Source organism: Erpetoichthys calabaricus, chromosome 6 (assembly GCF_900747795.2).
Source record: "Erpetoichthys calabaricus chromosome 6, fErpCal1.3, whole genome shotgun sequence".
Lineage (NCBI taxonomy): Eukaryota > Metazoa > Chordata > Cladistia > Polypteriformes > Polypteridae > Erpetoichthys > Erpetoichthys calabaricus.
In genome coordinates, this window is record NC_041399.2 from 152,975,561 (window position 1) to 152,990,917 (window position 15,357).

The window sequence follows — 15,357 nt, forward strand, 5'->3', positions numbered from 1 at the left end:
CATCATTTAAACCTGTAGGAAGTCCACATATCTGCTTAAAGTGTCTAAGGTGCTGATTTCAGTGGAGGTGGATGCACCATTCATTTTATGCTGTCCTACCAGCAGCCAGACCCTTCTCATTCTATGAAACGTAGTGAAGTGTTTTTATTGTAGAAAGCCATCTACTGTATTGGACACCAAAAATAAAGACAAGCAAAAATCTACATATAGTAATTGAGCAGGGTAGAGATTCAGACTTCAAGAATCATCATCATATTGTCTAAACAAAAATTAAACCAATATTTTTATACAAGCCTAGTATTAACAAGACCCGTTTACATGCACATTAATAACCTGGTTATTCACAGAAACCTAGTTTCTAAAATGTCATGTAAAACCCTTATTTCAGTTAAAGAAACCAGGTAAACCACATGTAGATTTCTCTGCAAGTAACCTGGCAATTTGGCCATGTAAACCCTTAACCAGGATACAGTTATGGATTTTGTAGTCTGAACATGCATGATGCACTGTTTATCTGCACATGGCTTTGCTTCTCACACACTTTCAGTAGTCACAGGTAAAAGATGGTAGAAGCATCTGCAAAAATGTTGGACAAGGGCAAAGAAAATTATCTTGGATACCAGCCATACTAAAAATTCTCTGTGCTATGGTCAGGAAAACGCTATCACTGCCTGAAAACTAGTTCAGATTATCTGAATCTTGAATGAGGAAAGTGCCCAGAACTACATGATGCCCCACTGTTAACTCTCATATTATTTATTGTTGTTTAGTTGTTATTTATTATTTATCACATATTTTATAATTCTGTTTTAATGTATGCTATTGCATCCATTTAACATAATGATTTTTAGTATTTATTAAGTCATGAATTATTGTTTTCCTTTTATGTTTTTCTTAAATGCACAGTCTTATAATTTAACAATCGTTTACTGTATGTATAATTTGTACTTAACAAATAAAATTAGATTTGATTTGAATGTGAAAATAATGTTGTGGAAGCTAATATATGTACAATATTGTTGTCACATATATATATATAAAATCAAATTTCAGAATCCCCTATGGCAGTAGCAGTGTTTGACCAGGTTCAGGAGCACTTACCATAATACTGTTGATTTTTAGCATTAAAAAACTGCAATGTATTTTTATTTACTGGAGTATTTTAAACCACTTCTGATATCTAAACTTCATCTTCAACCTCTTCCTCCTCAAATTCACCCTGCTCATCTGCAGTTGCATCTTGGTATTGCTGATATTCCGAGACCAAGTCATTCACATTGCTTTCTGCTTCTGTGAATTCCATTTCATCCATTCCTTCACCGATATACCAGTGCAAGAATGCTTTTCTACGAAACATGGCAGTAAACTGCTCAGAAATTCTTTTGAAAAGTTCCTGGATTGCAGTGCTATTACCAATGAAGGTGGCAGACATTTTGAGGCCTCGTGGTGGGATGTCACAGACAGCTGTTTTCACATTATTGGGAATCCATTCTACAAAGTAGCTGCTGTTTTTGTTTTGGACGTTGAGCATCTGCTCATCAACTTCTTTCATAGACATTCTGCCCCTAAATATTGCAGCTACAGTCAGGTATCTTCCGTGCCGTGGATCACATGCTGCCATCATATTTTTTGCATCAAACATTTGCTGAGTTAGCTCTGACACAGTTAAGGCATGATACTGTTGATTTCCCTGGCTAGTCAGTGGTGCAAAAGCTGGCATAAAAAAGTGAAGACGAGGGAATGGCACCATATTGACTGCTAGCTTCCGTAGGTCAGCATTCAGTTGGCCAGGAAAGCGAAGACAGGTTGTGACACCACTCATAGTAGCTGATACCAGGTGATTGAGGTCTCCATAAGTTGGAGTGGTAAGCTTAAGTGTACGGAAGCAAATATCATATAAGGCCTCATTATCGATGCAGTAGGTCTCATCAGTGTTCTCCACCAGCTGATGCACAGAGAGTGTTGCATTGTAAGGTTCAACCACAGTGTCTGAAACCTTTGGTGATGGCATGACACTGAATGAATTCATTATGCGGTCAGGATACTCTTCTCGAATTTTGTTGATAAGGAGAGTGCCCATACCAGAACCAGTCCCTCCACCGAGAGAGTGGGTGAGCTGGAATCCCTGCAGGCAGTCACAGCTCTCAGCCTCTTTCCTTACCACATCCATTACTGAATCCACTAAATCTGCACCTTCTGTGTAATGACCTTTGGCCCAATTGTTGCCTGCTCCACTTTGACCTAAAGTAGAAAACAATATTACTCATAGTTTGCTTTATACATAATTATCATATATATTTAGCATTAACTCTACAATTCAAAGAAAAGTGTTAATTATAATAAGCTCAAATAGACCTCTAAATTGTCTTCTGCATGAAGCAGAAAAGGTTATGATGCAACCTTGTACTGTGTTCATCAGATATTCATTTTAAAGAGAGTATGAAAAATGTTTTGAATGTGTAAAATGCTAGTATTTTTAAAATATCTGGATGTTACTAATTTATAAAAATGCACTAATACAAACATTGCATATTTTCTAGTTATGCTTCTATAAAGCTGTATTATTAACTCACCAGGGAAGTGCTATCATCTCTTTGCTGTGCCATTTAATCTTAAAAACATCTCTGGAACTTGTCTTGAGATATTTACCTTGTAATGGACTATGTTCACATTTAAAAAGCTCTGTTTCTTCTGTTTCTTTCATGTAAAGATACTTTTTATTCAACAATGCAATGCCACTTATATATTATTATTTTCTTGATAAAAACAGTGTGCAACAATGTGGCAAGTTACAAATCCTCCATCAATCTATCAGTTCATTACACCATTAAAAAACAGAGCAGCATTTAATTGAAAACAGAGATGTATTTGCAACTAAACTAAATTTTTAATGAACTGAATTAAGAACTACTTCCATACAACAAACACATATTCTGTAAGAATGTGTTTTAGTGTTAGAACCATAATACTAAAACAATACGCTGTTTAATATATAATATCTAACATAATTAGACAATGCAACACAAATACTCAATAAATATAATACACATCCACTATCTCAGCACTGATTATTACACTTGCGTTAATAAGGAAAGTTTGGAGAGGAGAGCAGGAAACATTTTGATTGACCATAGTTATTTATAGAAGGCAGACGATGAGTGCATCTTGTATTAAGTTTAACATAAATAGTATGTAGTAGTATGTTAATGTCTGACGTCTGTGCTGTTTCTGTTACCTTAGTGAGATGCGCTATAAACTGATATGTTTTATGTACAGGCCGATAGTGAATAGAGCAGGATAGAGTTATTTATTGAGAAAGACTGTACTTTTATGAATGTTAATAAATGAGGATGGAGGTTGTCAAGGGACACTGTTAGGGTACAGCTGCCATGGAAGATAATCCTCTAGGAACACAAAGGCACTCTAGGCTAACATTCCCCCATAGTGTGAATTAATCTCTGAGCACTAGCAGGAGATCAGTTTATTTCTAGATGAAAAGAAGGCAGTAGCCATATTCATTACAAGTTACACAGGATCCTGGGAGAGGGTGGTGCCTAAGAATCTGAACAATCAGCTCATCAAGTGCAGATAACAGTTGAGGGATGCATTAGTTTTAAGGGGCTACCAAAAAGCATCTGATCCAGTTTTTACGAAACTGTGTAGACCCAGGTTTGACCCTGTAACTAACTGCAAATTCATTCAAAAATCAACCACAGGCAAAAGAGTCTAGAATTTGGACGCTAGTCAAATCTCACTGGTAGAGAAGGAAACAATGAAAATAAGAATAAAAGTGTGCATGTGCGATGGTTGGTTGACAAAGCGAGGAGGTAACCCCATCAAACAGAAAGAACCCTAAATCTGCAAAGTCAAAGCCCTAGTGGTGTAGCTTATTTTTTGTCACAACTCTGACTAGGTTTGGACTGACTAGGTTTGTCACAACTCTGACTAGGTTTGAAGTTTCAGAATGGTACATTAGCTTTTTACTTTGACTATTTATGTTCACCTTTAGTTCATTTGTACCTTGTAATTCTTGCTTAAACTTCGGTAACTAATGGGTGGTTAGTCACTTTCAATACATGATGGTAGTGACCCGTAATGAAGTTAAAAATTTGATAAATGGTTTGGTAAACAAAGGGCATGTTGGTAGAAAAGGAACACAAATGGTAGCCTATAGCAGAGAGAGAGACAGAGAGAAAGAGAAAGAGAGAAAAGCATATGCTCCTAGGGATGAATGTTGTCATTACAGTGCTGGGGAAGGAAGGGAACAATCATGTTTCTGTAATGCAAACTCCAGAAGTGTTTTAGATTGTGAGTCCTGACACTTCTGGAAGACAGATTACATTCAGGCTTTAAAGGGCACACAGGTGGATATAAATATAACACCTCCTAGCTAACAGAGAGACACACACAGCTTCTTATGCCTTTAAAAGAACAGCCCGGAGATGCAGCTATTTTAAGTTAACAGAAGGATCAGGGGCCATAAGAAGAAACTTTAACCTAGTGTCTCTCTAGTCAAAATAGGGTCACCACAGAACTGGGAATGCCACATTGTGCCCAGAGGCTCATTTTAGCTTAGAGGTGGGAACAGAATGAAGGCAAATTCTCATCTGGCATTGTTTGGAGAGTGGGACAGAAAGAAAGAGAGAATGAGCGATTGAGATTGAATAGCATGTGTAAGAAGGAAGGAAGTAATTCCTGAGTACTTTTAGACAGACAAGGGGATGAGACTTCCTACCTAATGAAGTTTTTAAGACTCAAACATGAATTTATCTTATTCTTAAAGTTAAATATACATCACTGTTACTAATTAGTAAGAAAACTGCATGAAACAAAATTAACACTGGTTAAATGAAAATTAGATGATATCCATTAAGAGTTTCATATTGCTTACCAAACACAAAATTGTCAGGTCTAAAAAGCTGGCCAAATGGTCCAGACCTGACAGAGTCCATTGTTCCTGGTTCCAGGTCAACAAGGATAGCACGGGGTACATATTTGCACTCTGTGGGAGAGAAAAAACAGGGGTTTGCAGCCATATAAAAATAGAGAGGTCACTTTATTTCAGAAGTTACTCTGACCAATACGAGTGACTCCAACAAGAAATAACTCAACAGAGCAACAAGGGTTTATTCAGTTGGGACTTGTTGTTAAGAGAAATCAATTGTGAGCCTGGCACAGTGAGAATCATTTTGGTGGTATATTGTAAAAAAGGGATTCACAAGGAAGAAGAACCAAGTAAGGTTCTTGGATACCTTACTTTGTATATATATCTTAAATATTTTAGAAGAAGTCACAACTCACCTCATATGCAAGGAATATGACTAATCACATGAACCGAAAATCAGTGTAAGCCAGGTTTGAGTGGTCAGTGGAATCATGATTGAAATAAATGATGATGGTGTGTTAGCACAAAAATAAAGATGAAGAGAGTTTGGAAAACAAAAGGGTGAGTAAATCAGGAAAAACCTAAGTAGAGGAGTGGTACTTTATACACAAAAGGGCATTTATTCTGATATTTTTGTATTTCCTCTGGTTTGGAGCTTTTATGTTTTGTGTTAAACAAAAACAATAAGACACACAGATGAGATTTGATCAAGGTACACAATGTACCTACACCAGTCTGCTTAAATACAAAATAAGCACGAACAAAATAAATTAGTGGGAAGGAAGTTTTTGGCTCAGTAAAATAAATGATTTCATAAGCTAAAATGTAGGAAACAAAATAAAGGACTTGGTAAATATCTAATAAGACACACAGATGAGATTTGATCAAGGTACACAATGTACCTACACCAGTCTGCTTAAATACAAAATAAGCACGAACAAAATAAATTAGTGGGAAGGAAGTTTTTGGCTCAGTAAAATAAATGATTTCATAAGCTAAAATGTAGGAAACAAAATAAAGGACTTGGTAAATATCTAAGAGTAAGTGAATTAGAATATCCTGTTTGGACTTTTCATTTTCTGATCAACATTACAGTTAAATATTTCACAAGCAAATAAATCCTCTCTCACTATTTGTCATACTGCCTTATCCTATATGCTGTTCTTAATTAGATGTAGAATATGATTAATAAGATTAACCAAATATTACACTACTATAAAAACTAAATTATTGGCCAAATACTTGAGACAAGTAACAGTGAATTTCCAGTAAAGAAAAATTAAGAGGGGAAAGAGGGTTTATCCATCCATCCATCCATTTTCCAACCCGCTGAATCCGAACACAGGGTCACGGGGGTCTGCTGGAGCCAATCCCAGCCAACACAGGGCACAAGGCAGGAAACAATCCTGGGCAGGGTGCCAACCCACCGCAGGACACACACAAACACACCCACACACCAAGCACACACTAGGGCCAATTTAGAATCGCCAATCCACCTAACCTGCATGTCTTTGGACTTGCCCGGAGGAAACCCACGCAGACACGGGGAGAACATGCAAACTCCACGCAGGGAGGACCCGGGAATCGAACCCAGGTCCCCAGATCTCCCAACTGCGAGGCAGCAGCGCTACCCACTGCGCCACCGTGCCGCCCAAAAGGGTTTATACTACACATAAAAAAATTTGGTAATAAAGTGTTCTTCAGCCTAAAATTCACCCATTCACATTCATAATATACGTATTCTATTACAAAGTTCTGGCATGCTAAGGGAATGCTATCCAGTCAGTTCTGAGCACATGTCAGACACCAACTTTGAATGGGACGTCAGGGCAATGTCATCATATTAGTGTATAGTTGCAAGAAAAATCTAAGAACCCTTAGACCTTTGTTGATTTGTCAATCAGTCATAATAATAAGAAAAAATAACAATATAATTAACCACCACACACTAAATTGTAATTGTCTAACCTTTTGTTGGTAATTATTGTCATGTATACAGAGTTCAGTATAATTCTTACATATGTGCCAATCAACATGTACATCTTTTACAGAGATATTATTTGAATATTCATGGTCAAGGATGACAAAATTACACAAACATCTGGGAAAGAGAGTAGCCAAGCCTTCCAAAACATAAATTAACATTCAGGCATGAAACTAAGAGGTAAACCCTTAAATTAATAATCCCAAAAGGACTGTTGAAGCAAACTTTTGCCTGATGGAAAGGGATTCCAGAGAATGTCAAAGGAAGAATTGTTGAAGGTCATAAAGCTGGAAGGGGCTCAAAAATGCATTTATAAAGACCACATTTAGACAGATGGTGCTTAAGTAGATGAAAGAAAATATGTACTCTTTCCTGTAAGAGTGTACTGTTCAGTGCTGGGGTAATAGCCAAAGTGTACAATACACTAGAGATGGTTTACTGTGCATGGGTTACCTCATAGGACCACTGCTCTCGGATAAAAGCAAAAAAAAATCTGTTCCTTTCAACTCTCCTAAAACTATCTGGATGTTCTAAGACACTACTGGAGCAACACAATACAATATCTGAAGATAACAAGACACCAAATACCCACACCAGAACCTTCTTCCAACTTTGACGTAGTTTTAAAGACCTTCATGTTGGAGCTGGGATTAGAGCTTGAGATGGCTGCCTTATCCTGACAGAAACCTATTTTTTCAAATGTCACAAATATATGCCGGACTTGGGTTGGGTCTAACGGGCTCTCATATGCTAACTTTCTCCTGCCTCTCCAATCCAAACACCCCCCCCCCCCCCCCCTCCCCACACCACCACCACCATCATCTCCTTGAAGAATTTGAGCCTAATCTTATTCCTTCATGATTCATTGGCCCAACTTTTAATACCTGAAACAAATATCTGGCAAATTAGAGTCACTAACATTGTTTGCACCAAGGTCTTTAGGTAAACACACATGCAAAAATGGATTAATTGACCCAGAAGAGTACAGTTTACTTAATGCTGCCAAAAGGTCATTTGTCAGAAGTTTGGAAGTCACTTAATATAGTGCAGAGTATGACTGTGCAAGCTGCAAAATGCTACCATGATTCCAAATGAAAAGACAACCGAGTGCAGTGATGATATTGACCAGTACTGTCACATGTGTAACAAGCATTTGAGAATGACTAAAGCCTTTCAATATTGGGAATGGAAAGAGCGTTGAACAACAATCATAGACTTAGGCTAAATCTGGACTTTGGGTAAATGGTTCCATTTGGAATGTATGGTTTTATTTAGTCTACTATTGGAAGTGGTTGATTTTGGCCTGGGTTTTAATAGAATGTCAGGTTACTGTCAGGTTCAGATTCATACTTTGGGGCTAGGTTGAGTCAGACTTGGGCAAAATGTTCTCAGGCTATCTTTGGGTCAGGATCAAAATTTCAGACCGGATTAAAGCTGTAGCTTGGGTGACTTGCAATCACTTGGAAGAAAATACGTTTCATGTTGTAGAAACAGAGCATTTCTTTGTCACTGTCACATGAAGCTAAAAGGTAATTGGGTCAAACAGCTAAACATTGACCTCTAACGCAAAAGTAAATATCCAAGTCAGAGTTCTGACTACAGTCTCACTTAAACACTATGGCATGATCACCATGTAGAAGATGTATAAAAGAAAAGAATGTGTGAAAATACCTCCTAGATACTGCACACTTCTTATTAGCAATTAAAGAAAGCATTTGGTTTAAAATATTTATTTTACATTTTCACACAATGTTACGTCCTTGACCTTGAATATTTAACATTACTGTATATTCAATAAAGATATGATTATGTATAATTTTGTTTGCATTACATGTTCAACCAGACTATTATTATGGATTCACAAGGTTTCCGCACAAATTTGGCTCTACAATTACTATTTGACTAGTATTCCTATAATTCAAACAGAAGGGAGATTTACATCTTCTCAGGGTCCCGCAATAATTAATTTAGTTAACTCTATGGACCATGAGTGTTATCTATGTAAAATATACTGTAAAATACAACTCATAAGGAGACAAATACAACCACACAGCCTCTGAAAAATATATCAGCCCAACATGTAACAGATGAGAACAACACTTTTCAAATTAAAAGTATAAAAATCCTCAAGTTAATCCATGGATATTTATATACAGTAGATGTGTAGGCTATATAGTAAATGTTGCATGGTTGGCTATCTATATATGTAGATTTGTTGTGTACATATGCGAATATATGGTTTACTATTTTCTGTTTCTGAATTTAGCTGTAAATCTTTAACAAATTTGTTCTGACACGGGAGCTACAGCATATAATAATAAACTGAACTGACATGAACTGCACTTCAACAATAGGACTTTGTGTATAAGGCATATGTTGAAGAGAATTAACTACTAAAATAAGTTTTTAATCTAAGTTAAACACACAGAATAACATAGTACTACACAACAAATATGACTGACCAAAATCGTAACCAAATATTAATTCTACAGAATATGATCAGTAAAATGAACTATACCGTAAATGTCAGTCATCACAAGTTGTATATGTGGCACTGTTCCTGAAATGTTGCCTTTAATATGCCTGTCATATATATTAATCTACATTTTATTATGCATTGAAACTAAATGAGCTTTATCTCTTTATTTCATGCATTTGATTTTAAATGATTCTGTACAGCTTATTACGTAATACTATAATACATTTTAATTTTACATGAGTAAATCAGTTGGTGACATAATTTACCAGTAATTTCATTATAGTAAACACGAATCCTTTCCAGCTGCAGATCACTGTCTCCATGATAGCTACCAGTAGCATCTATACCATGCTCATCACTAATAACTTCCCAAAACTGCAATGAAAAAAATTTACATATTACAATAATTATCAATGTTATTTACAACATTTGAAATATTTTCAATAAGTTAGAAAGGTATGTCTTAATGACAAGGTGATAAACATTATGTTATATAAAAATGCCAAAAGGACTAAAAATTATACTTAAAGGATATTAAACACAACATGCAAAAAGGTAGTGAGCTAAAAAAACTGATTAGCTTTAAAAACTTTTTTTTTTTTTTAAGTTTCACAGATATCAACGTAGTACATTCAGAAAGTAATAAATCTGCTGTTAAAGGTTGAAAAAATGTATTTTTAATACTCTGCAGTATGAACTACTAAAATAATAATTGACAATGTTCCTCAGCTTGGTGTGGTCAGATAATATGCTAATATTAACTAAACTAAATTATGTTTTCCCTTTATCAAGCCCTACCTTTGCACCAATCTGGTTTCCACATTGACCTGTCTGGATGTGCACAATTTCACGCATTGTCTACAACTTTTGGTGCCTTTCAGATTAATCTCTCAAATCAAAATGGGCTTGGAACACCTGTGTGTCCTGTGTTCAGTTTTAGATGTTCAGCCTATAGTCAAACAGCCAGAACTCCTGTGAATGGTTGGAAGAAATGGACCCTCTTTTCTGACAAAGCTGAACAATTCTCTGAAATCTGTCAGTATTGTACCTTGGGGATTTAAAATAAGTAACATTAAAAAATGATGTTGTTTAAATGCTTTTAAACAACACAGTAAAAAATGAATACTTTGACCTTACAGTTAATACACAAATTTTTGAAACATAAATTAGTACTGCTGCAAAGAGTGCAATAAATATAACAATGTTAGCAATAGGCACATTATGGCTATAAACGTTTGTGCAACATTTCCATAATTTTTTTTTATTTTTCTTATCTTTCTTTTTATGAATTTATTTATAAAAAGTACTCCATTTTGTACAAAAAAATTAAAAAATAAATCAGCAAAAGGCAAATAAAATATATGCAACATTTCATATAAGATGAAACAATAACAAGGATAAAAAAGTATCCAGAGAAAAACGCATGCAAGCATGAGAAAAAATAAATCAGCATAAGTCCACTAAAATAAGATAAGATGCAAAGATAAGGTAAAAGGAAGTGCACAGAGAAAATATATGAAGAAAGTGATTGGGTCAAGATTTAATCTCAGACTCTGGGGTCCATGAGGTAGCAGCATCAATCACTGTCCTACTAAGCTACATACTGGGAAAACATACAAGATTAAATTATAAAACATGGGCTAGCTTTAATACTTTTGTAAAGACAAAACTGATTTTGCTATGTTACACGAAAAAGTTGGAAGGAATATAACTTCTGTTGATTTCCGTTAACCACTTGAATTACTTTCCAATAAGATAGTATAAACTACATACCAACCAGTTTTGTTGGAGCCTTGCCTCATTACTTGAGCTAAATGCATATGGATATGGTTATTGTGCATCATACAGTATATGTACATTATTAATACTAAAATAAACTTACAGCTATTATTTAGCAATAAATTGTCTAGTGGCATAAATAAGGCATTGAGGAATGCAACGTTTCAATGCTATATACATTTATGTATATTTTTGACCTAGTAATACAAGGAGTTTGGTTACATGGTAAAGTACTTTATTCCATCAGAAACTTTTTAGTTTACTTTTATTTCAGTGTGAATTGAGTAATCTAAAAAAGGCAGAAACAGTTATGTCAATGTTATAATATCTTTATCAATACATAACATGGCATCGCCTCATTATGCATGTCTTGGTTTTGAAAGGTATTTTTGTAAATTTTCTCCAGCCGAAGTACAACTCTGTGTGGAAAACACAGGAGGTAGCTCTAATAAGGAAAACTTCAACTTCTTGAGTGTTTGCGACTACTTGGTCTTACATGGCGTAATATAACATTGACATGAAAGTCAGTGTCCTTAAAAAGGTTTTTCTGTAGGAAAATGAACAAACATGCTAATCAACAAGTAACACTTTGATATTCTTCAGTAACTATAACAATCTTACTTCAAAACTTATCTTCGTTTTCTGAATATCAACATTATATGAGGGAATTACAAAATAGCTTGAATTAGTGGAGTTACAGTTTTTAAGGGGGTCAGAGAGGGAAATTTATTACTGATAGGCATGTAAATTAGGAGTTTTGAGTAAAATGAATGTTCAACTTCTTTATTTTAATTGTAATTTTACTTTATTAGTTCTTCATGATAGTTTAAACGGTTTTGTATCTACAGTAAAAAGGAGACTTCTTTACTGGTCTTCTTTATTAAACTTACTTATCCTTTTAACTGAAGATCTTCCAAAGTCACTGGTTCTCCAGTTGTGTCTTTATTTCAGTGTCTCTCACAGTAAAGCGAGTATCTGTATGGTTACAATAAAATATTATCATAAGCTTAAATCAATAAATATTTATACCAAACAGAACCATATCTTAAATAAAGCTTGCTTATGCATTTTGCAAAATTCTGAATGTGTTTTATTCTATCAGATTGAAAAGAAAAACAAATAATCAAAAATGTTAAGTCTGTGATGACTTCAGACAAACAACACTACTAACTTGCCACTTCCACACAGGCGTAAACTGAGGAAGACAAGAGCAGCTGATGTTCTATGAGCCTTTGGGAGCTACCATGCAGAAATTTGGTCTTGGGGGGGGACACGTTGGCTGGAGAGCTGAAAATACAATTACTGCTCAAATACAGTAACAATGGCAATTAAAATAAACTGATAGATCACTTTCTTATATATCTACATAAGATTCATCCTTAAGGGAGTTAACCATTTTTTATGATATTAACCAATGTTTATTTTCTATAATTTTCCATAGATATTGAATAAATAGAGAAACTTACCTTATGCTTTGTTTGCCCCCCCTCCCTCCAAGAAACTCTTACAAAAACATAGCTCTTCACACAGAGAAATTATATTTATGGCTTGACTCAAGATAAATGAAACATTCACAGTGTATCACTATAAAGGCCTATTGAAGGAGTAACACTTTCTAACATATTTCTATTTTATTTCATTTTATAATCCAATGATGTAAATTACTCTTTGACAGTTTGCCACAGAGAGGACTTAATCTATTTATAATAACCAATGTTTTTTTTTATTCTGTGCTTTGTTGCTACCTAGTGTGGATAAAAAGTGTGTCTAATAATTGACACTGCTCTTTATCAGCTTGTTGGTTCTGCAGGCCTCTCTAGAAATTATGTTACCCACCAAGCACACCATGGCAAAGAAATAAAAAATCATCTTGGTTACTACATAATTATATAATATGTAAAAGATTACAGACATTAGAGAAGTACAGCCTTTAAAGAAAATTGGCTTTACCCTGCCCTTTCTTGTATAATGTCTATCTATCTAATGGTTCAATGTTAGCAGACCAGTCCAGCTTGTCATTGATATGGACCCCAATGTACTTGTAGAAGTGCAGTACCTCCATATCCTCTCCAAGGATTGTAAGGCTTCTGTTGCAGTAGATGTCAACAGCCATTTCCTTAGCTTTGCTAATGTTAAGTTGTCGATAATTCCCTTGCACCATGAAACAAAGGTCTCCACCTGACTCCTATGCACTGTCTCATCTCCCCTTGACAATACTCCACATAAGTGAAGAATAGTCAAAAAATGTATGCAGGTGATACTAGCTAGATTTATACTTATAGTCACAGGCGTACACAGAACAGAAAGGGTGACGCTGGTGTTTCTTGTGGTGCTCCAGTATTGCGTACAGCCTCATCAGACATATACTGTAGTTTGTGATCTTCATGAACTGCAGTCTCCTGGGCAGTGTTATTTAGAACACATAAGGCTCATCCATATTCCTGAGCCTACCCCTTAACAGAGATGGGTGAACAGTGTTAAAGGCACTGGAGAAACTGAAAAACATAATCCTCATAGCATTGCAAGTACTGTCCTTGACTGCCAATAGATAATTACATCCTCCACTCAGTCTTTTTCTGATAAGCAAAGTGGTCCCTAGTAGCCTTTCACAATAGGACGCATATACAGTAGATCTCTTAAGATTTTCATAAAGTGTGACATAAGGGCCACTAATATACAGTCATTTGTGTGTAGGCACATGTCTTCCTGGGGACTGGAACAAGCTGTTTTCCACAACAGAGACATGTGATTAATTCTCAGTTACAGACCTACAAGCAACAGTGGATACCACAAAGTTGGTCAACACACAGCTTAAGAACTTTATTACTAATTCTGTCATGCCTTGCAGCTTCCTCCTCAGTTTTTCCCCATATCTGGTTATGGGTTATGGGTAGCACACACTGATGGGTCAAGGTAGGAATAAAATATGTGGGTATTGGCCATTGGCAGATGGTGATTGTTCCTTTCCAGCACCTGATACTGTAAACAGTGGTTTATTGATTCCTAGGGGGTCTATGATTTTGTGATTTCATTTTTTTCAGGGAGGACTTTTGGAACAAGAATGACTTTTATATAGAATCTATTTGTTTATGGTAGGGGCATTTAAAGAAATATCACCTTAAGGTTTGACTAATAAGAGTATGGTACTTAACAATTTAAGACAGAATTTAGAAATATTTCAGTTCCTGAGGTAGTACACCAAGAAAAAGACTGAGAACCTTTGGTCTAAGATGGGGTTTTGGGGTCAGTGTCAATCCTGGAGGGCAGCAGTGGCTGCAGGTTTTTGTTCCAGCCCCAACTACTCAGAAACCAGTCATTGCCAATCACAGACCGTATTTAATTTTATGGTTTGTTAGTTTGCAATGTTAGGTTTTTATATCGTAGACTTTTTCCTTTCTAAGGATATTACCCAAATGATTTAAGGCCTAAAACGGATCATTTTCAGTTTGTCATATTTTCCTCTTAAGTGTTTTACTAAACCAGATGAATTTAACTGAATCAGATGTACTAAACCAGTACATGGTGAATCCACACACGTGTAAATGGAAACAAGTTAGTTGGAGAACTGCTGGCTCCTTTGTCATTTGCATCTTTTTGCTAATAAGGAACCATGATTGCAGCTGTTCATGACTGAAATAAGCAATTAAGGGTGGGGAACCTTAACAAGCGAGACCACTAAAATGAAGCATCAAAATGTCACTTGAGCAATAAATGCTTCATCAGCAATAATTGACTTCTCATTAAGACACTATGTTGGAACAAAAACCTGCAGCTACTGTGGCTCTCCAGGACCGACACTGCCCACCCCTGATCTAGGATATGAATCCAAGTGTTCCTGCTTCTCAATTTTTTTCAAAGCTCCCACCTGGGAAAAAAGGACCTATTTGAAATACACCATCAGATGTTAGATAGTATGACAGAAATTACCAGTTACACAATCATTCAATAAATTGGCACTCACTGCTACCAGAACAGGCTTTCATGGCCATGAATTAAATACACGTCCAAAAATGAATGGATTAATGAGTAATTACTCGATACAAATATTATCCACAGAGTATAATATGCTTTATAAGGCCAAAATAGCGTGAGAGACTAGGTACAGCATTATACATTTGCAGTAGTTTTAGTTGGTGGAGAGACATGTATACATCTCTATTAATAAACCAATTTAAGTTATATGTATTACTAGGCCATTTCCCAACGCTGTATAACAGGCCTTAGCCACCG

At 35.7% G+C, this 15,357-nt stretch overlaps 1 protein-coding gene across 2 annotated transcripts; it reads right to left on the reverse strand.

Moving 5' to 3' along the window:
• Positions 1-1,180: 1,180 nt before the first annotated feature.
• On the reverse strand, positions 1,181-10,203 carry LOC114653603 (tubulin beta chain-like). 2 transcript variants are annotated; one of them, XM_028804005.1, is made up of 5 exons: positions 10,147-10,203; positions 9,615-9,723; positions 4,892-5,002; positions 2,172-2,241; positions 1,181-1,313 (listed from the first exon to the last, which is right to left on the reverse strand). In XM_028804005.1, the coding sequence occupies exons 1-5, from the start codon at positions 10,201-10,203 to the stop codon at positions 1,181-1,183; spliced, it is 480 nt and encodes a 159-aa protein (XP_028659838.1). The 2 variants fall into 2 exon arrangements, with proteins under 2 accessions (XP_028659838.1, XP_028659837.1); XM_028804004.1 differs by having other exon boundaries at positions 1,181-2,241.
• Positions 10,204-15,357: the final 5,154 nt, after the last annotated feature.

Excerpts from the sequence above, each read along its gene's own strand:
- LOC114653603 (XM_028804004.1), bottom strand. The coding sequence starts at position 10,203 with ATGCGTGAAATTGTGCACATCCAGACAGGTCAATGTGGAAACCAGATT. Across the intron at positions 5,003-9,614 it reads TTACTATAATGAAATTACTG|AGTGCAAATATGTACCCCGT; the intron begins GTAAATTATGTC and ends TCTCTCCCACAG. Across the intron at positions 2,242-4,891 it reads ACCTGACAATTTTGTGTTTG|GTCAAAGTGGAGCAGGCAAC; the intron begins GTAAGCAATATG and ends TTTCTACTTTAG.